Source organism: Petromyzon marinus, chromosome 71, assembly GCF_048934315.1.
Source record: "Petromyzon marinus isolate PM22_M1 ecotype Great Lakes invasive population chromosome 71, UKy_Petmar_22M1.pri1.0, whole genome shotgun sequence".
Taxonomy (NCBI): domain Eukaryota; kingdom Metazoa; phylum Chordata; class Hyperoartia; order Petromyzontiformes; family Petromyzontidae; genus Petromyzon; species Petromyzon marinus.
The window spans coordinates 5,036,851-5,060,217 of record NC_133737.1 but is presented as its reverse complement, the minus strand read 5'-3'; the positions used below and the strand labels follow the sequence as shown (position 1 = coordinate 5,060,217).

Sequence of the window (23,367 nt, the reverse complement as noted above, 5' to 3'; positions counted from 1 at the left end):
CACTCAGTCACTCACTCCGTCACTCACTCAGTCACTCATTCACTCACTCAGCCACTCACTCACTCAGCCACTCACTCACTCAGCCACTCACTCAGTCATTCACTCACTCAGCCACTCACTCACTCAGCCACTCACTCAGGCACTCATTCACTCAGTCACTCACTCAGCCACTCACTCACTCAGCCACTCACTCAGTCAGTCACTCACTCACTCAGTCACTCACTTAGTCACTCACTCAGCTACTCACTCAGTCACTCACTCACTCAGTCACTCACTCAGCCACTCACTCAGTCACTCCAGGATTGATCTCAGCAAGATAAGTTTATTGAGGTGATGCTGAGTCAACGATGGTGAGGAATGGGTGGTGGTGAGGAATGAGTGGTGGTGAGGAATGAGTGATGGTGGTGGTGAGGAATGAGTGGTGGTGGTGGTGATTAGGAGAGAAACACAGGCGTCTGTCCGCGTGGAGCGAGCGAGTGAGAATTTCTTCTGTCTCACTCTCACTGCTTCTTGAAAATTCGCTTCCCCTCCACTCCCTCAAAGGTCATCGTCTAGAGCCACGCAGACAGAGGTGATTAATACAGCCCATAGTACAGTCTATACGTACAGTCTATAATACAAGTGAGTGGCTGAGTGAGTGACTGAGTGAGTGAGTGGCTGAGTGAGTGACTGACTGAGTGAGTGAGTGACTGAGTGAGTGAGTGACTGAGTGAGTAAGTGACTGAGTGAGTGAGTGGCTGAGTGAGTGAGTGGCTGAGTGAGTGACTGAGTGAGTGAGTGGCTGAGTGAGTGAGTGGCTGAGTGAGTGAGTTACTGAGTGAGTAAGTGACTGAGTGAGTGAGTGGCTGAGTGAGTGGCTGAGTGAGTGACTGAGTGAGTGGCTGAGTGAGTGGCTGAGTGAGTGAGTGGGTGGGTGAGTGGCTGAGTGAGTGACTGAGTGAGTGGCTGAGTGAGTGAGTGGCTGAGTGAGTGAGTGGGTGGGTGAGTGGCTGAGTGAGTGGCTGAGTGAGTGACTGAGTGAGTGAGTGACTGAGTGAGTGAGTGACTGAGTGAGTGAGTGACTGAGTGAGTGAGTGACTGAGTGAGTGGCTGAGTGAGTGAGTGGCTGAGTGAGTAAGTGACTGAGTGAGTGAGTGGCTGAGTGAGTGACTGAGTGAGTGAGTGGGTGAGTGAGTGAGTGGCTGAGTGAGTGGCTGAGTGAGTGACTGAGTGAGTGAATGGCTGAGTGAGTGGCTGAGTGAGTGAGTGGCTGAGTGAGTGAATGGCTGAGTGAGTGAGTGAGTGGCTGAGTGAGTGAATGGCTGAGTGAGTGAATGTCTGAGTGAGTGGGTGGGTGAGTGGCTGAGTGAGTGGCTGAGTGAGTGGCTGAGTGAGTGACTGAGTGAGTGAGTGGCTGATTGAGTGAATGGCTGAGTGAGTGGCTGAGTGACTGAGTGGCTGAGTGAGTGGCTGAGTGAGTGAGTGGCTGAGTGAGTGGCTGAGTGAGTGACTGAGTGACTGTCTGAGTGAGTGAGTGACTGAATGAGTGACTGTCTGAGTGAGTGAGTGGCTGAGTGAGTGAGTGGCTGAGTGAGTGACTGAGTGAGTGACTGGGTGACTGAGTGAGTGAGTGGCTGAGTGAGTGAGTGGCTGTGTGAGTGACTAAGTAAGTGAGTGGCTGAGTGAGTAGCTGAGTGAGTGACTGAGTGACTGAGTGAGTGAGTGAGTAGCTGAGTGAGTGAGTGGCTGAGTGAGTGAGTAGCTGAGTGAGTGAGTAGCTGAGTGAGTGGTTGAGTGAGTGAGTGGCTGAATGAGTGAGTGGCTGTGTGAGTGACTAAGTAAGTGAGTGGCTGAGTGAGTAGCTGAGTGAGTGACTGAGTGACTGAGTGAGTGAGTGAGTAGCTGAGTGAGTGAGTGGCTGAGTGAGTGAGTAGCTGAGTGAGTGAGTAGCTGAGTGAGTGGTTGAGTGAGTGAGTGGCTGAATGAGTGAGTGGCTGAGTGAGTGACTGAGTGAGTCAGTGACTGAGTGAGTGACTGAGTGAGTGAGTGGCTGAGTGAGTGATTGAGTGAGTGACTGAGTGAGTGAATGGGTGGGTGAGTAGCTGAGTGAGTGAATGGCTGAGTGACTGAGTGAGTAAGTGAATGGGTGGGTGAGTGAGTGAGTGACTGAGTGAGTGAGTGACTGAGTGAGTGAGTGAATGGGTGAGTGAGTGAGTTGGTGAGTGAGTGAGTGGCTGAGTGAGTGAGTGAATGAGTGAGTGGCTGAGTGAGTGAGTGATTGACTGAGTGAGAGGCTGAGTGAGTGGCTGAGTGAATGAGTGGGTGAGTGAGATTCTGAGTGAGTGAGAGGTTGAGTGAATGAGTGGGTGAGTGAGAGGCTGAGTGAGTGAGAGGCTGAGTGAATGAGTGGTGGAAGTGCGTCAAGGCCTCTCACCTGCACGAGTTTCCCATCTATGATCTCGCGAGTCGTAGTGATGATCTTCCCGTTGTCCTTGCGAGCGAATTTCCCCACCAGTTTATTGCCCTCCAGAGTCCACGATCCCTGGGTGAGAGGCAGAGAGGGGCAGATTATATAATCAGTTAATCACCCACCCATTCACTCACTCACCCACTCACTCACTCACCCACTCAACCACCCACTCACTCACTCAGCCACTCACTCACTCAGCCACTCAGCCACTCACTCACCCATTCACTCACCGACTCACTCACTCAGCCATTCACTCACTCAGTCACTCACCCACCCATTCACTCACTCACCCACTCACTCACCCATTCACTCACTCAGTCACTCACTCACTCAGCCACTCACTCAGCCACTCACTCACTCACCCACCCACTCACCCACTCACTCACCCACCCACTCACCCACTCACCCACCCACTTACCCACTCACTCACCCACCCACTCAGCCATTCACTCACTCAACCACTCACTCACTCAGCCACTCACTCAGCCACTCACTCACTCAGCCACTCACTCACTCACCCACCCACCCACTCACTCACTCACCCACCCACCCACTCACTCACCCACCCATCCACTCACCCAATAACTCACTCACCCAATAACTCACTCACCCATTCACTCACCCACCCATCCACTCACCCACTCACTCACCCACCCATTCACTCACTCACCCACCCACACACTCACCCATTCACTCACCCACTCACTAACTCACCCATTCACTTACTCACCAACTCACCCAGCCACTCACCCACCCACTCACTCATACACTCACTCACTCACAACAACAACAACAGCCATTCGCCACTAAGTGGCGGTGATGTCACCACAATGCTTGTGCCAGACTAGGTGCACCTTGAGGCTATCACGTGAATTGGCAGGAGGTCAGGGGGTAGACCCTGCAGGTGCCATGGGTTGACTGACTGAGATAAACACCACCCCGAGGTTGAATGAAAATGATCTCTGTCTACATACATCCATAACTCTGTTAAACTATAACTCTATGTAACTATAACTCTGTAAAACTATAACTATGTAACTATAACTCTATAAACTATAACTCTACGTAACTATAACTCTGTAAAACTATAACTATGTAACTAAAACTCTATAAACTATAACTCTATGTAACTATAGCTCTATAAAACTTTAACTCTATAAAACTATAACTTTATGTAACTATAACTCTATAGAACTTTAACCCTATAAAACTATAACTCTATTTAACTATAACTCTATGAAACTAACTCTATAAAACTATAACTCTATGTAACTATAACTCTGTAAAACTATAACTATGTAACTATAACTCTATAAACTATAACTCTACGTAACTATAGCTCTATAAAACTAAAACTCTATGTAACTATAACTCTATAAAACTATAACTCTATTTAACTATAACTCTATAAAACTATAACTCTATTTAACTATAACTCTATGAAACTCTAACTCTATAAAACTATAACTCCGTAAAACTATAACTATGTAACTATAACTCTATAAACTATAACTCTATAAAACTATAACTCTATAAAACTTTAACTCTATAAAACTATAACTCTATGTAACTATAATTCTATGAAACTCTAACTCTATAAAAACTATAACTCTATAAAACTATAACTCTATGTAACTATAACTCTATAAAACTATAACGCTATTTAACTATAACTCTATGAAACTCTAACTCTATAAAACTATAACTCTATAAAACTATAACTCTATGTAACTATAACTCTGCAAAACTATAACTATGTAACTATAACTCTATAAACTATAACTCTACGTAATTATAGCTCTATAAAACTAAAACTCTATGTAACTATAACTCTATAAACTATAACTCTATGTAACTATAACTCTATAAAACTTTAACTTTATAAACTATAACTCTATGTAACTATAACTCTATGTAACTATAAAACTATAACTATGTAACTATAACTCTGTGTATCTATAAAACTATAACTCTATACAACTTTAACTATATGATTATAACTCTATGTAACTATAACTATACAACTATGACTATGTAACTATAACTCTATGTAACTATAACTCTATGTATCTATAAAACTATAAAACTATGACTATGCAACTATAACTCTGTGTAACTATAACTCTATAAAACTATAACTCTATAAAACTATGACTCTATACAACTTTAACTATGTAATTATAACTATGTAACTATAAATCTAGGTAACTATAACTATATGACTCTATGTATCTATAACTCTGTGTATCTATAAAACTTTAACTATGTAATTATAACTCTATAAAACTATAACTCTATACAACTTTAACTATGTAATTATAACTCTATACAACTTTAACTATGTAATTATAACTCTATGTGTCTATAAAACTATAACTATGTAACTATAAAACTATACAACTATAACTCTATGTAACTATAAAACTATAACTATGTTACTATAACTCTATGTAACTATAAAACTATAACTATGTAACTATAACTCTATGTAGCTATAAAACTATAACTATGTAACTATAACTCTGTGTAACTATAAAACTATAACTCTATGTAACTCTAACTCTGTGTATATATAAAACTATAACTCTATACAACTATAACTCTATGACTCTATGTAACTATAACTCTGTGTATCTATAAAACTATAACTCTATAAAACTATAACTCTATGTAACTATAAAACTATGACTATGTAACTATAACTCTATACAACTATAACTCTATAAAACTATAACTATACAACTATAACTCTGTAAAACTATAACTCTATAAAACTATAACTATAAAACTATAACTATAAAACTAGAACTCTATAAAACTATAACTCTATAAAACTATAACTATAAAACTATAACTATAAAACTATAACTCTATAAAACTATAACTATAAAACTATAACTATAAAACTAGAACTCTATAAAACTATAACTCTATAAAACTATAACTATAAAACTAGAACTCTATAAAACTAGAACTCTATAAAACTATAACTATAAAACTATAACTATAAAACTATAACTCTATAAAACTATAACTCTATAAAACTATAACTATAAAACTATAACTCTATAAAACTAGAACTCTATAAAACTATAACTCTGTAAAACTATAACTCTATAAAACTATAACTATAAAACTATAACTATAAAACTATAACTCTATAAAACTATAACTCTATAAAACTATAACTATAAAACTATAACTATAAAACTATAACTCTATAAAACTATAACTCTATAAAACCATAACTATAAAACTATAACTCTATAAAACTTTAACTATAAAACTATAACTCTATGCAACTTTAACTCTGTGTGTCTCTGTGTTCTCACGTTGACATCAGAGCGATAACTCTATAAAACTATAACTCTATAAAACTATAACTATAAAACTATAACTCTATAAAACTATCACTATAAAACTATAACTCTATAAAACCATAACTATAAAACTATAACTCTATAAAACTTTAACTATAAAACTATAACTCTATGCAACTTTAACTCTGTGTGTCTCTGTGTTCTCACGTTGACATCAGAGCGATAACTCTATAAAACTATGACTCTATAAAACTATCACTATAAAACTATAACTCTATAAAACTATCACTATAAAACTATAACTCTATAAAACTATAACTCTATACAACTAGAACTCTATAAAACTATGACTCTATGTAACTATAAAACTATAACTATAAAACTATAACTATAAAACTATAACTCTATGTAACTATAACTCTGTAAAACTTTAACTCTGTGTCTCTGTGGTTCTATTCTCACGTTGACATCAGAGCCATAACTCTATAAAACTACAACTCTATAAAACTATAACTCTATACAACTATAACTATAAAACTATAACTATAAAACTAGAACTCTATAAAACTATAACTCTATACAACTATAACTATAAAACTATAACTATAAAACCATAACTCTATAAAACTATAACTATGCAACTATAACTCTGTGTATCTATAAAACTATAACTATATGTAACTATAACTCTGTAAAACTTTAACTCTGTGGTTCTATTCTCACGTTGACATCAGAGCCATAACTCTATAAAACTATAACTATAAAACTATAACTCTATACAACTTTAACTATGAAACTATAACTATACAACTATAAATCTATAAAACTATGACTATGTAACTATAACTCTATACAACTTTAACTATGTAACTATAACTCTGTGTGTCTCTAACTCTGTGTCTCTGTGTTCTCACGTTGACATCAGAGCCATAACTCTATAAAACTATAACTATAAAACTATAACTCTATAAAACTACAACTATAAAACTATAACTCTATAAAACTATAACTCTATAAATCTTTAACTCTATAAAACTATAAAACTATAACTCTATGTAACTTTAACTCTGTGTGTCTCTGTGTTCTCACGTTGACATCAGAGCGATAACTCTATAAAACTATAACTATAAAACTAAAACTCTATAAAACTATAACTCTGTAAAACTTTAACTCTGTGTGTCTCTGGTTCTATTCTCACGTTGACATCAGAGCGATAACTCTATCAAACTATAACTATAAAACTATAACTCTATAAAACTATAACTCTATAAAACCATAACTCTATAAAACTATAACTATAAAACTATAACTATAAAACTATAACTCTATAAAACTATAACTCTATAAAACTATAACTCTATAAAACTATAACTCTATAAAACTATAACTCTATAAAACTATAACTCTATAAAACTATAACTCTATAAAACTATAACTCTATAAAACTATAACTCTATAAAACTCTAACTCTGTGTGTCTCTGTGTTCTCACGTTGACATCAGAGCCATAACTCTATAACTCTATAAATCTTTAACTCTATAACTCTATAAAACTATAACTCTATACAACTCTAACTCTGTGTGTCTCTGTGTTCTCACGTTGACATCAGAGCCATAACTCTATAAAACTATAACTATAAAACTATAACTCTATAAAACTATAACTCTATAAAACTTTAACTACGTAACTATAACTCTATAAAACTATAACTCTATAAAACTATAAAACTATAACTCTATGTAACTATAACTCTGTGTGTCTCTGTGTTCTCACGTTGACATCAGAGCCATCACTCTATAAAACTATAACTCTATAAAACTATAACTATGAAACTATAACTATACAACTTTAACTATGTAACTATAACTCTATACAACTCTAACTCTGTGTCTCTGTGGTTCTATTCTCACGTTGACATCAGAGCCATAACTCTATAAAACTATAACTATAAAACTATAACTCTATGTAACTATAACTCTGTAAAACTTTAACTCCGTGGTTCTATTCTCACGTTGACATCAGAGCCATAACTCTATAAAACTATAACTATACAACTTTAACTATGTAACTATAACTCTATACAACTCTAACTCTGTGTCTCTGTGGTTCTATTCTCACGTTGACATCAGAGCCATAACTCTATAAAACTATAACTATAAAACTATAACTCTATAAAACTATAACTCTATACAACTCTAACTCTGTGTGTCTCTAACTCTGTGTGTCTCTGTGTTCTCACGTTGACATCAGAGCCATAACTCTATAAAACTATAACTATAAAACTATAACTCTATACAACTCTAACTCTATAAAACTATAACTATGTAACTATGTAACTATAACTCTGTGTATCTATAAAACTATAACTATATGTAACTATAACTCTATACAACTCTAACTCTGTGTGTCTCTGTGTTCTCACGTTGACATCAGAGCCATAACTCTATAAAACTATAACTATAAAACTATAACTCTATAAAACTATAACTCTATAAAACTATAACTCTGTAAAACTTTAACTCTGTGGTTCTATTCTCACGTTGACATCAGAGCCATAACTCTATAAAACTATAACTATAAAACTATAACTCTATAAAACTATAACTCTATAAAACCATAACTCTATGACTCTATGTAACTATAACTCTATACAATTATAACTCTATAACTCTATACAACTCTAACTATGTAACTATAACTCTATAAAACTCTAACTCTGTGTGTCTCTGTGTTCTCACGTTGACATCAGAGCCATAACTCTATAAAACTATAACTATAAAACTATAACTCTATAAAACTATAACTCTATGTATCTATAACTATAAAACTAGAACTCTATAAAACTAGAACTCTATAAAACTATAACTATAAAACTATAACTATAAAACTATAACTCTATAAAACTATAACTCTATAAAACCATAACTCTATGACTCTATGTAACTATAACTCTATACAATTATAACTCTATAACTCTATACAACTCTAACTATGTAACTATAACTCTATAAAACTCTAACTCTGTGTGTCTCTGTGTTCTCACGTTGACATCAGAGCCATAACTCTATAAAACTATAACTATAAAACTATAACTCTATAAAACTATAACTCTATGTAACTTTAACTCTGTGTGTCTCTGTGTTCTCACGTTGACATCAGAGCCATAACTCTATAAAACTATAACTATAAAACTATAACTCTATAAAACTAGAACTCTATACAACTCTAACTCTGTGTGTCTCTGTGTTCTCACGTTGACATCAGAGCCATAACTCTATAAAACTATAACTATAAAACTATAACTCTATAAAACTATAACTCTATAAAACTATAACTCTATAAAACCATAACTCTATACAACTTTAACTATGTAACTATAACTCTATACAACTCTAACTCTGTGTGTCTCTGTGTTCTCACGTTGACATCAGAGCCATAACTCTATAAAACTAGAACTCTATACAACTTTAACTATGTAACTATAACTCTGTGTGTCTCTAACTCTGTGTGTCTCTGTGTTCTCACGTTGACATCAGAGCCATCCGCGAGATTGGCATCGAAGGCCACCCCAAGGCTGAAGGCGAATTCCGTGGAGCGGATGAGACTTGACTCCTTTACTGTGAAGGAGTCTCCCTCCTGGGTGATGGTGAGACACAGATTGTCCACCGTGGCTGCAGCACGTTTCACTACGTTCACGCCTACAGACAGAGACACACAGACAGAGACACAGAGTGAGACAGACAGAGACACAGATAGTGAGACAGAGACACACACAGAGACACAGACAGAGACACAGAGACACAGAGACACAGATTGTCCACCGTGGCTGCTGAACGTTTCACTACGTTCACACCTAGAGAGACACACAGACAGAGACACAGAGACACACACAGAGACACAGAGACACACAGACAGAGACACAGAGTGAGACAGAGACACAGAGACACAGACAGAGACATAAAGAGACACAGAGACACAGAGACACAGATTGTCCACCGTGGCTGCTGAACGTTTCACTACGTTCACACCTAGAGAGACACAGACAGAGACACAGAGACACACACAGAGACACACAGAGAGACACAGAGACACACAGACACAGAGAGTGAGACAGAGACACACAGAGACACAGAGACACAGAGACACAGAGTGAGACAGAGACACACACAGAGACACAGAGACACAGAGAGACACAGAGACACACAGACAGAGACACAGACACACACAGACACACAGAGACACAGAGACACACACAGAGACAGACACACACAGAGACAGACACACACAGAGACACACACAGAGACACACACAGAGACACACAGAGAGACACACAGAGACACACACACACACACAGAGACACACACAGAGACACACACAGAGACACACACAGAGACACACACAGAGACACAGAGACACACACAGACAGACACAGAGAGTGAGACACAGACACAGAGAGACACACACACAGAGACACAGAGACAGAGACATAGACAGACACACAGACAGAGACACAGAGACAGAGACACAGACACACACACAGACAGAGACACAGAGAGTGAGACAGAGACACAGAGACACACACAGAGACACAGAGACACAGAGACACACACAGAGACACAGACAGAGACACAGAGACACAGAGACACAGATTGTCCACCGTGGCTGCTGAACGTTTCACTACGTTCACACCTAGAGAGACACAGAGACACAGAGACACAGACAGACACACACAGAGACACAGAGACACAGCCAGAGACACAGAGACACACACAGAGACACACACAGAGACACAGAGACAGAGACACAGACACACAGAGACACAGAGAGAGTCACAGAGACACACACAGAGACACAGAGACAGAGACACACACAGAGACACACACAGAGACACAGAGACACATTCAGAGACACAAACAGAGACACAGAGACACACACAGAGACACAGACAGAGACACACACACAGACAGAGACACAGAGAGACAGACAGAGACACAAACAGAGACACAGAGACACAGAGACAGAGAAAGTGGGTGGGTGAGTGAGTGAGTGGGTGAGTGAGTGGGTGAGTGGGTGGGTGAGTGAGTGGGTGGGTGAGTGAGTGGGTGAGTGGGTGGGTGGGTGAGTGAGTGGGTGAGTGAGTGGGTGAGTGGGTGAGTGAGTGGGTGAGTGGGTGGGTGGGTGAGTGGGTGAGTGGGTGAGTGAGTGAGTGGGTGAGTGAGTGAGTGGGTGAGTGGGTGAGTGAGTGGGTGAGAGAGTGAGTGGGTGAGTGAGTGAGTGAGTGGGTGAGTGGGTGAGTGAGCTGGTGAGTGAGTGAGTGGGTGAGTGAGTGAGTTATAATCCCTCACCCATCGCCTCTAGGAATTTTTCATAATTTTCATTCTTTTCCACCTTCCAGGTTCCAGAGAAAGCCATCTTGGTACTGGTGAGACACAGAGAGTGAGTTGGTGAGTGTCTCGTTTAGCCACTCACCCACTCAATCACTCACCCACCAACTCACTCACTCACCCACTCACTCACTCACCCACTCACCCACCAACTCACTCACTCACCAACCCACCAACTCACTCACTCACTCACGCACTCACCCACTCACTCACCCACTCACTCACTCACCCACTCACCCACTCACTCACTCACTCACCCACCAACTCACTCACTCACTCACCCACTCACCCACTCACTCACCCACTCACTCACTCCCTCACCCACCCACCAACTCACTCACTCACCCACTCACTCACCCACTCACTCACCCACTCACCCACTCACTCACCCATTCACCCACTCACCCACTTACTCACTCACTCACCCACTCACTCACTCACTCACCCACTCACTCACTCACTCACCCACTCACTCACTCACTCACCCACCCACTCACTCACTCACCCACTCACTCACCCAGTCACTCACTCACGCATTCACCAACCGACCCACTCACTCACGCACTCACTCACTCACCCACTCACTCACCCACTCACCCACTCACTCACTCACTCACCCACTCACTCACTCACCCACTCACTCACTCACCCACTCACCCACCAACTCACCCACTCACTCACTCACTTACCCACTCACCCACCAACTCACCCACTCACCAACCCACCCACTCACTCACCCACTCACTCACTCACCCACTCACTCACTCACTCACCCACTCACTCACACACCCACTCACACACTCACCCACCCACTCACTCACTCACCCACTCACTCACCCACCCACCCACTCACTCACCCACTCACCCACCCACCCACCCAACCACCCACCCACCCACCCACTCACTCACCCACTCATTCACTCACTCACATACTCACCCACTCACTCACTCACCCACCAACTCACTCACCCACTCACCCACTCACCCACTCACACACCCACTCACTCACTCCCTCACCCACCCACCAACTCACTCACTCACCCACTCACTCACCCACTCACTCACCCACTCACCCACTCACTCACCCATTCACCCACTCACCCACTTAATCACTCACTCACCCACTCACTCACTCACCCACTCACTCACTCACTCACCCACTCACTCACTCACCCACTCACTCACTCACCCACTCACTCACCCAGTCACTCACTCACGCATTCACCAACTCACCCACTCACTCACCCACTCACTCACTCACCCACTCACTCACCCACTCACCCACTCACTCACTCACTCACCCACTCACTCACTCACCCACTCACTCACTCACCCACTCACCCACCAACTCACCCACTCACTCACTCACTCACCCACTCACCCACCAACTCACCCACTCACTAACCCACCCACTCACTCACTCACTCACCCACTCACTCACTCATTCACCCACTCACTCACTCACTTACCCACTCACTCACACACTCACCCACTCACTCACCCACCCACCCACTCACTCACCCACTCACCCACCCACCCACCCAACCACCCACCCACCCACTCACTCACCCACTCATTCACTCACTCACCCACTCATTCACTCACTCACTCACACACCCACTCACCCACCCACTCACTCACTCACCCACTCACCCACCCACTCACTCACCCACCCACACACCCACGCACACTCTCACTCACTCACTCATCCACTCACTCACTCACCCACCCACTCACTCACTCACTCAACCACCCACCCACTCACTCATTCACCCACTCACTCACCCACTCACTCACTCACCCACTCACTCACCCACACACTCACTCACCCACTCACCCACTCACTCACTCACCCACTCACCCACTTACTCACTCACTCACCCACTCACTCACCCACTCAGTCACTCACCCACTCACCCACTTACTCACTCACTCACCCACTCACTCACTCACCCACTCACTCACTCACTCGCCCACTCACTCACTCACTCACCCACTCACTCTCCCACACACCCATCCACCCACTCACTCACTCACTCACCAACTCACCCACTCACTCACTCACCCACTCACTCAATCACTCACCCACCCACTCACTCACCCAATCACCAACCCACCCACTCACTCGCCCTCCCACTCACTCACCCACTCACTCACTCACCCACTCACTCACTCACCCACTCACCCACTCACTCACTCACCCACTCACTCACTCACCAACTCACTCACTCACCCACTCACTCACCAACTCACTCACTCACCAACTCACTCACTCACCCACTCACTCACTCACCCACCCACACACTCACGCACTCACCCACTCACTCACTCACCCACTCACTCACTCACCAACTCACTCACTCACCCACTCACCCACTCACTCACTTACTCACCCACTCACTCACTCACCCACTCACTCACTCACCAACTCACTCACCCACTCACTCACTCACTCACCCACTCACTCACCCACTCACTCACTCACCCACTTACTCACTCACCCAATCACCAACCCACCCACTCACTTGCCCACTCACTCACTCACCCACTCACTTACCCACTCACTCACTCACCCACTCACTCACTCACCCACTCACTCACTCACCAACTCACTCACTCACCCACTCACTCACTCACCCACTCACTCAATCACTCACCAACTCACTCTCTAACCCACTCACCCACTCACTCACTCACCCACTCACCCACTCACTCACTCACCCACTCACTCACCAACTCACTCACTCACCAACTCACTCACTCACCCACTCACTCACTCACCCACCCATACACTCACTCACTCACTCACCAACTCACTCACTCACCCACTCACTCATTCACCAACTCACCCACCCATACACTCACTCACTCACTCACCCACTCACTCACTCACTAACCCAATCACCAACCCACCCACTCACTCGCCCACTCACTCACTCACCCACTCACTCACTCACCCACTCACTCATTCACCAACTCACTCACCCACTCACTCACCCACTCACTCACTCACTCACCAACTCACTCTCTAACCCACTCACCCACTCACTCAACCACTCACCCACTCACTCACTCACCCACTCACTCACTCACCCACTCACTCACCCACTCACTCACCCATCCACATACTCACCGTGAGTGTAGTCAAACTCTCTGTCAGCCTGATGAACCACTCACTCACTCACTCTCACCAACTCACCCACTCACTCACTCACCCACTCACTCACTCACTCACCCACTCACTCACTCACCAACTCACTCACCCACTCACTCACCCACTCATTCACTCACCAACTCACTCACTCACTCACCCACTCACTCACTCACCCACCCACACACTCACTCACTCACCCACTCACTCACCCACTCACTCACCCACTCACTCACTCACCCACTTACTCACTCACCCAATCACCAACCCACCCACTCACTCGCCCACTCACTCACTCACCCACTCATTTACCCACTCACTCACTCACCCACTCACTCACTCACCCACTCACTCACTCACCAACTCACTCACTCACCCACTCACTCACTCACCCACTCACTCACTCACTCACCAACTCACTCTCTAACCCACTCACCCACTCACTCAACCACCCACTCACTCACTCACCCACTCACTCACTCACCCAATCACCAACCCACCCACTCACTCGCCCACTCACTCACTCACCCACTCACTCACCCACTCACTCACTCACCCACTCACTCACTCACTCACCCACTCACTCACTCAACAACTCACTCACTCACCCACTCACTCAATCACCCACTCACTCACTCACCCACTCACTCAATCACTCACCAACTCACTCTCTAACCCACTCACCCACTCACTCACTCACCCACTCACCCACTCACTCACTCACCCACTCACTCACCAACTCACTCACTCACCAACTCACTCACTCACCCACTCACTTACTCACCCACCCATACACTCACTCACTCACTCACCAACTCACTCACTCACCCACTCACTCATTCACCAACTCACCCACCCATACACTCACTCACTCACTCACCCACTCACTCACTCACTCACCCAATCACCAACCCACCCACTCACTCGCCCACTCACTCACTCACCCACTCACTCACTCACTCACCCACTCACTCATTCACCAACTCACTCACCCACTCACTCACCCACTCACTCACTCACTCACCAACTCACTCTCTAACCCACTCACCCACTCACTCAACCACTCACCCACTCACTCACTCACCCACTCACTCACTCACCCACTCACTCACCCACTCACTCACCCATCCACATACTCACCGTGAGTGTAGTCAAACTCTCTGTCAGCCTGATGAACCACTCACTCACTCACTCTCACCAACTCACCCACTCACTCACTCACCCACTCACTCACTCACTCACCCACTCACTCACTCACCAACTCACTCACCCACTCACTCACCCACTCATTCACTCACCAACTCACTCACTCACTCACCCACTCACTCACTCACCCACCCACACACTCACTCACTCACCCACTCACTCACCCACTCACTCACTCACCCACTTACTCACTCACCCAATCACCAACCCACCCACTCACTCGCCCACTCACTCACTCACCCACTCATTTACCCACTCACTCACTCACCCACTCACTCACTCACCCACTCACTCACTCACCAACTCACTCACTCACCCACTCACTCACTCACCCACTCACTCACTCACCAACTCACTCTCTAACCCACTCACCCACTCACTCAACCACCCACTCACTCACTCACCCACTCACTCACTCACCCAATCACCAACCCACCCACTCACTCGCCCACTCACTCACTCACCCACTCACTCACCCACTCACTCACTCACCCACTCACTCACTCACTCACCCACTCACTCACTCACTCAACAACTCACTCACTCACCCACCCACTCACTCACTCACCCACTCACCCACTCACTCACCCATTCACTCACTCACTCACCAACTCACTCTCTAACCCACTCACCCACTCACTCAACCACCCACTCATTCACTCACCCACTCACCCACTCACTCACTCACCCACTCACCCACCCACTCACTCACCCACTCACTCACTCACTCACCCACTCACTCACCACTCACTCACTCACTCACCTCACTCACACACCACTCACTCACCACTCACTCACCACTCACTCACTCACCACTCACCCACTCACTCACTCACCACTCACACACCCACTCACTCACCACTCACCACTCACTCACCACTCACTCACTCACCACTCACTCACCACTCACTCACCACTCACCACTCACTCACTCACCCACTCAGTCACTCGCTCACCCACTCACCACTCACTCACCACTCACTCACCACTCACTCACCACTCACTCACCCACTCACTCACTCACTCGCTCGCTCACTCACTCGCTCACTCACCCACTCACTCACCCACTCACCCACTCACTCACTCACCCACTCACTCACTCACTCACCCACTCACTCACTCACCCACTCACTCACTCACCCACTCACTCACCCAGTCACTCACTCACGCATTCACCAACCCACCCACTCACTCACCCACTCACTCACTCACCCACTCACTCACCCACTCACCTCACTCACTCACTCACCCACTCACTCACTCACCCACTCACTCACTCACCCACTCACCCACCAACTCACCCACTCACTCACTCACTCACCCACTCACCCACCAACTCACCCACTCACCAACCCACCCACTCACTCACTCACCCAATCACTCACCCATTCACCCACTCACTCACTCACTTACCCACTCACTCACACACTCACCCACTCACTCACCCACCCACCCACTCACTCACCCACTCACCCACCCACCCACCCAACCACCCACCCACCCACTCACTCACCCACTCATTCACTCACTCACCCACTCATTCACTCACTCACTCACACACCCACTCACCCACCCACTCACTCACTCACCCACTCACCCACCCACTCACTCACCCCCCACACACTCACGCATCACTCTCACTCACTCACTCATCCACTCACTCACTCACCCACCCACTCACTCACTCACTCACCCACCCACCCACTCACTCATTCACCCCACTCACTCACCCACTCACTCACTCACTCACCACCACTCCACACACTCACTCACCCACCACCCACTCACTCACTCACCCACTCACCCACTTACTCACTCACCCACTCACTCACCCACTCAGTCACTCACCCACTCACCCACTTACTCACTCACTCACCCACTCACTCACTCACTCACCCACTCACCCACTCACTCGCCCACTCACTCACTCACCCACTCACTCTCCCACACACCCATCCACCCACTCACTCACTCACCTCACCAACTCACCCACTCACTCACTCACCCACTCACTCAATCACTCACCCACCCACTCACTCACCCAATCACCAACCCACCCACTCACTCGCCCTCCCACTCACTCACCCACTCACTCACTCACCCACTCACTCACTCACCCACTCACCCACTCACTCACTCACCCACTCACTCACTCACCAACTCACTCACTCACCCACTCACTCACCAACTCACTCACTCACCAACTCACTCACTCACCCACTCACTCACTCACCCACCCACACACTCACGCACTCACCCACTCACTCACTCACCCACTCACTCACTCACTCACCAACTCACTCACTCACCCACTCACCCACTCACTCACTTACTCACCCACTCACTCACTCACCCACTCACTCACTCACCAACTCACTCACCCACTCACTCACTCACTCACCACTCACTCACCCACTCACTCACTCACCCACTCACCTACTCACCAACCCACCCACTCACTTGCCCACTCACCACTCACCCACTCACTTACCCACTCACTCACTCACCCACTCACTCACTCACCCACTCACTCACTCACTCACCCAATCACCAACCCACCCACTCACTTGCCCACTCACTCACTCACCCACTCACTTACCCACTCACTCACTCACCACCCACCCACCTCCCACCACTCACTCACTCACTCACCCAATCACCAACCCACCCACTCACTTGCCCACTCACTCACTCACCCACTCACTTACCCACTCACTCACTCACCCACTCACTCACTCACCCACTCACTCACTCACCAACTCACTCACTCACCCACTCACTCACTCACCCACTCACTCAATCACTCACCAACTCACTCTCTAACCCACTCACCCACTCACTCACTCACCCACTCACCCACTCACTCACTCACCCACTCACTCACCAACTCACTCACTCACCAACTCACTCACTCACCCACTCACTCACTCACCCACCCATACACTCACTCACTCACTCACCAACTCACTCACTCACCCACTCACTCATTCACCAACTCACCCACCCATACACTCACTCACTCACTCACCCACTCACTCACTCACTCACCCAATCACCAACCCACCCACTCACTCGCCCACTCACTCACTCACCCACTCACTCACTCACTCACCCACTCACTCATTCACCAACTCACTCACCCACTCACTCACCCACTCACTCACTCACCAACTCACTCTCTAACCCACTCACCCACTCACTCAACCACTCACCCACTCACTCACTCACCCACTCACTCACTCACCCACTCACTCACCCACTCACTCACCCATCCACATACTCACCGTGAGTGTAGTCAAACTCTCTGTCAGCCTGATGAACCACTCACTCACTCACTCTCACCAACTCACCCACTCACTCACTCACCCACTCACTCACTCACTCACCCACTCACTCACTCACCAACTCACTCACCCACTCACTCACCCACTCATTCACTCACCAACTCACTCACTCACTCACCCACTCACTCACTCACCCACCCACACACTCACTCACTCACCCACTCACTCACCCACTCACTCACTCACCCACTTACTCACTCACCCAATCACCAACCCACCCACTCACTCGCCCACTCACTCACTCACCCACTCATTTACCCACTCACTCACTCACCCACTCACTCACTCACCCACTCACTCACTCACCAACTCACTCACTCACCCACTCACTCACTCACCCACTCACTCACTCACTCACCAACTCACTCTCTAACCCACTCACCCACTCACTCAACCACCCACTCACTCACTCACCCACTCACTCACTCACCCAATCACCAACCCACCCACTCACTCGCCCACTCACTCACTCACCCACTCACTCACCCACTCACTCACTCACCCACTCACTCACTCACTCACCCACTCACTCACTCAACAACTCACTCACTCACCCACCCACTCACTCACTCACCCACTCACTCACTCACCCACTCACTCAATCACTCACCAACTCACTCTCTAACCCACTCACCCACTCACTCACTCACCCACTCACCCACTCACTCACTCACCCACTCACTCACCAACTCACTCACTCACCAACTCACTCACTCACCCACTCACTTACTCACCCACCCATACACTCACTCACTCACTCACCAACTCACTCACTCACCCACTCACTCATTCACCAACTCACCCACCCATACACTCACTCACTCACTCACCCACTCACTCACTCACTCACCCACTCACTCATTCACCAACTCACTCACCCACTCACTCACCCACTCACTCACTCACCAACTCACTCTCTAACCCACTCACCCACTCACTCAACCACTCACCCACTCACTCACTCACCCACTCACTCACTCACCCACTCACTCACCCACTCACTCACCCATCCACATACTCACCGTGAGTGTAGTCAAACTCTCTGTCAGCCTGATGAACCAATCACTCACTCACTCTCACCAACTCACCCACTCACTCACTCACCCACTCACTCACTCACTCACCCACTCACTCACTCACCAACTCACTCACCCACTCACTCACCCACTCATTCACTCACCAACTCACTCACTCACTCACCCACTCACTCACTCACCCACCCACACACTCACTCACTCACCCACTCACTCACCCACTCACTCACTCACCCACTTACTCACTCACCCAATCACCAACCCACCCACTCACTCGCCCACTCACTCACTCACCCACTCATTTACCCACTCACTCACTCACCCACTCACTCACTCACCCACTCACTCACTCACCAACTCACTCACTCACCCACTCACTCACTCACCCACTCACTCACTCACTCACCAACTCACTCTCTAACCCACTCACCCACTCACTCAACCACCCACTCACTCACTCACCCACTCACTCACTCACCCAATCACCAACCCACCCACTCACTCGCCCACTCACTCACTCACCCACTCACTCACCCACTCACTCACTCACCCACTCACTCACTCACCCACTCACTCACTCAACAACTCACTCACTCACCCACCCACTCACTCACTCACTCACCCACTCACCCACTCACTCACCCATTCACTCACTCACTCACCAACTCACTCTCTAACCCACTCACCCACTCACTCAACCACCCACTCACTCACTCACCCACTCACCCACTCACTCACTCACCCACTCACCCACCCACCCACTCACCCACTCACTCACTCACCCACTCACTCACTCACCCACTCACTCACCCATCCACATACTCACCGTGAGTGTAGTCAAACTCTCTGTCAGCCTGATGAACCACTCACTCACTCACTCTCACCAACTCACCCACTCACACACTCACCCACTCACTCACTCACCAACTCACTCACTCACCCACTCACCCACTCACTCACTCACCCACCCACACACTCACTCATTCACCCACTCACTCACTCACTCACCCACTCACTCACCCAATCACCAACCCACCCACTCACTCGCCCACTCACTCACTCACCCACTCACTCATTCACCCACTCACCCACTCACTCACTCACCCACCCACACACTCACTCACCCACTCACTAACTCACCCACTTACTCACCCAATCACCAACCCACCCACTCACTCGCCCACTCACTCACTCACTCACCCACTCACTCACTCACCCACTCACTCACTCACCCATTTACTCACTCACCCAATCACCAACCCACCCACTCACTCGCCCACTCACTCACTCACCCACTCACTTACCCACTCACTCACTCACCCACTCACTCACTCACCCACTCACTCACTCACCAACTCACTCACTCACCCACTCACTCACTCACCCACTCACTCACTCACCAACTCACTCTCTAACCCACTCACCCACTCACTCAACCACCCACTCACTCACTCACCCACTCACCCACTCACTCACTCACCCACTCACCCACCCACCCACTCACCCACTCACTCACTCACCCACCCACCCACCCACTCACTCACTCACCCACTCACCCACTCACCCACTCACCAACTCACTCACCCACTCACTCACTCACCCACTCACCCACTCACTCACCCACTCACCCACTCACTCACCCACCCACACACTCACTCACTCACCCACTCACCCACTCACTCACTCACCCACTCACTCACCCACTCACTCACCCATCCACATACTCACCGTGAGTGTAGTCAAACTCCCTGTCAGCCTGATGAACCACTCACTCACTCACTCTCACCAACTCACCCACTCACACACTCGCCCACTCACTCACTCACCAACTCACTCACTCACCAACTCACTCACTCACCCACTCACCCACCCACTCACTCACTCACTCAACCACTCACTCACTCACTCACCCACTCACTCACTCACCAACTCACTCACTCACCAACTCACCCACTCACACACTCGCCCACTCACTCACTCACCAACTCACTCACTCACTCACCCACTCACTCACTCACCCACCCACACACTCACTCACTCACCCACTCACTCACTCACCCACTTACTCACTCACCCAATCACCAACCCACCCACTCACTCGCCCACTCACTCACTCACCCACTCACTTACCCACACACTCACTCACCCACCCACTCACCCACTCACTCACCCACTCACCCACTCACTCACCCACTCACCCACTCACCCATCTACATACTCACCGTGAGTGTAGTCAAACTCTCTGTCAGCCTGATGAACCACTCACTCACTCACTCTCACCAACTCACCCACTTACTCACTCACCCACTCACTCACTCACCCACTCACTCACTCACCAACTCACCCACTCACACACTCACCCACTCACTCACTCACCCACCCACCCACTCACTCACCCACCCACCCACTCACCCACTCACCCACCCACTCACCCACTCACCCACTCACTCACTCACCCACCCACCCACTCACCCACTCACTCACCCACTCACCCACTCACTCACCCACTCACCCACTCACCCATCTACATACTCACCGTGAGTGTAGTCAAACTCTCTGTCAGCCTGATGAACCACTCACTCACTCACTCTCACCAACTCACCCACTCACACACTCACCCACTCACTCACTCACCAACTCACTCACTCACCCACTCACTCACTCACTCTCATCAACTCACCCACTCACACACTCGCCCACTCACTCACCCACTCACTCACTCACCCACTTACTCACTCACCCAATCACCAACCCACCCACTCACTCGCCCACTCACCCACTCACTCACTCACCCACTCACTCACCCACTCACCCACTCACTCACCCATCCACATACTCACCGTGAGTGTAGTCAAACTCTCTGTCAGCCTGATGAACCACTCACTCACTCACTCTCACCAACTCACCCACTCACACACTCGCCCACTCACTCACTCACCAACTCACTCACTCACCAACTCACTCACCCACTCACTCACTCACCCACCCACACACTCACTCACTCACCCACTCACTCACTCACCCACTTACTCACTCACCCAATCACCAACCCACCCACTCACTCGCCCACTCACTCACCCACTCACTCACCCACTCACCCACTCACTCACCCACTCACTCACTCACCCACTCACTCACTCACCCATCCACATACTCACCGTGATTGTAGTCAAACTCTCTGTCAGCCTGATGAACCACTCACTCACTCACTCTCACCAACTCACCCACTCACACACTCGCTATATATACACACACACAACCACTCCTCCCTACGGGGAGATAGATGGAGATAGTGAAAGATAATGGAAGGATAAATGTTATCTTTGTTGGACCCAATAGCTGTGCCATTATCGTAATCTTAGAGAGATACGGAAGAAAGTTCTGTTTGTGTACTTTAAGATCCACGTCCAGACTCTAACACCGGCTGGGATTAAGCCAATGGATGGTTTCAGTGGGTGAGTGAGTGGGTGGGTGAGTGG

General features: G+C 47.1%; 1 protein-coding gene across 2 annotated transcripts; it reads right to left on the bottom strand.

The window, feature by feature from the left end:
• Positions 1–302: 302 nt before the first annotated feature.
• On the bottom strand, positions 303–23,158 carry FABP2 (fatty acid binding protein 2). 2 transcript variants are annotated; one of them, XM_076055280.1, is made up of 5 exons: positions 23,047–23,158; positions 11,115–11,188; positions 9,295–9,467; positions 2,414–2,521; positions 303–551 (listed from the first exon to the last, which is right to left on the bottom strand). In XM_076055280.1, exons 2-5 carry the CDS (start codon positions 11,179–11,181, stop codon positions 501–503), a joined length of 399 nt encoding a protein of 132 aa, XP_075911395.1. In that variant the 5' UTR covers positions 11,182–11,188; positions 23,047–23,158; the 3' UTR covers positions 303–500. The 2 variants fall into 2 exon arrangements, with proteins under 2 accessions (XP_075911395.1, XP_075911394.1); XM_076055279.1 differs by lacking the exon at positions 23,047–23,158 and adding an exon at positions 14,287–14,416.
• Between the last annotated feature and the right edge of the window lie 209 nt (positions 23,159–23,367).

Excerpts from the sequence above, each read along its gene's own strand:
- FABP2 (XM_076055280.1), bottom strand. The coding sequence starts at position 11,181 with ATGGCTTTCTCTGGAACCTGGAAGGTGGAAAAGAATGAAAATTATGAA. Across the intron at positions 9,468-11,114 it reads AAAATTCCTAGAGGCGATGG|GCGTGAACGTAGTGAAACGT; the intron begins GTGAGGGATTAT and ends CTCTGTCTGTAG. Across the intron at positions 2,522-9,294 it reads CGGATGGCTCTGATGTCAAC|GGATCGTGGACTCTGGAGGG; the intron begins GTGAGAACACAG and ends CCTCTCACCCAG.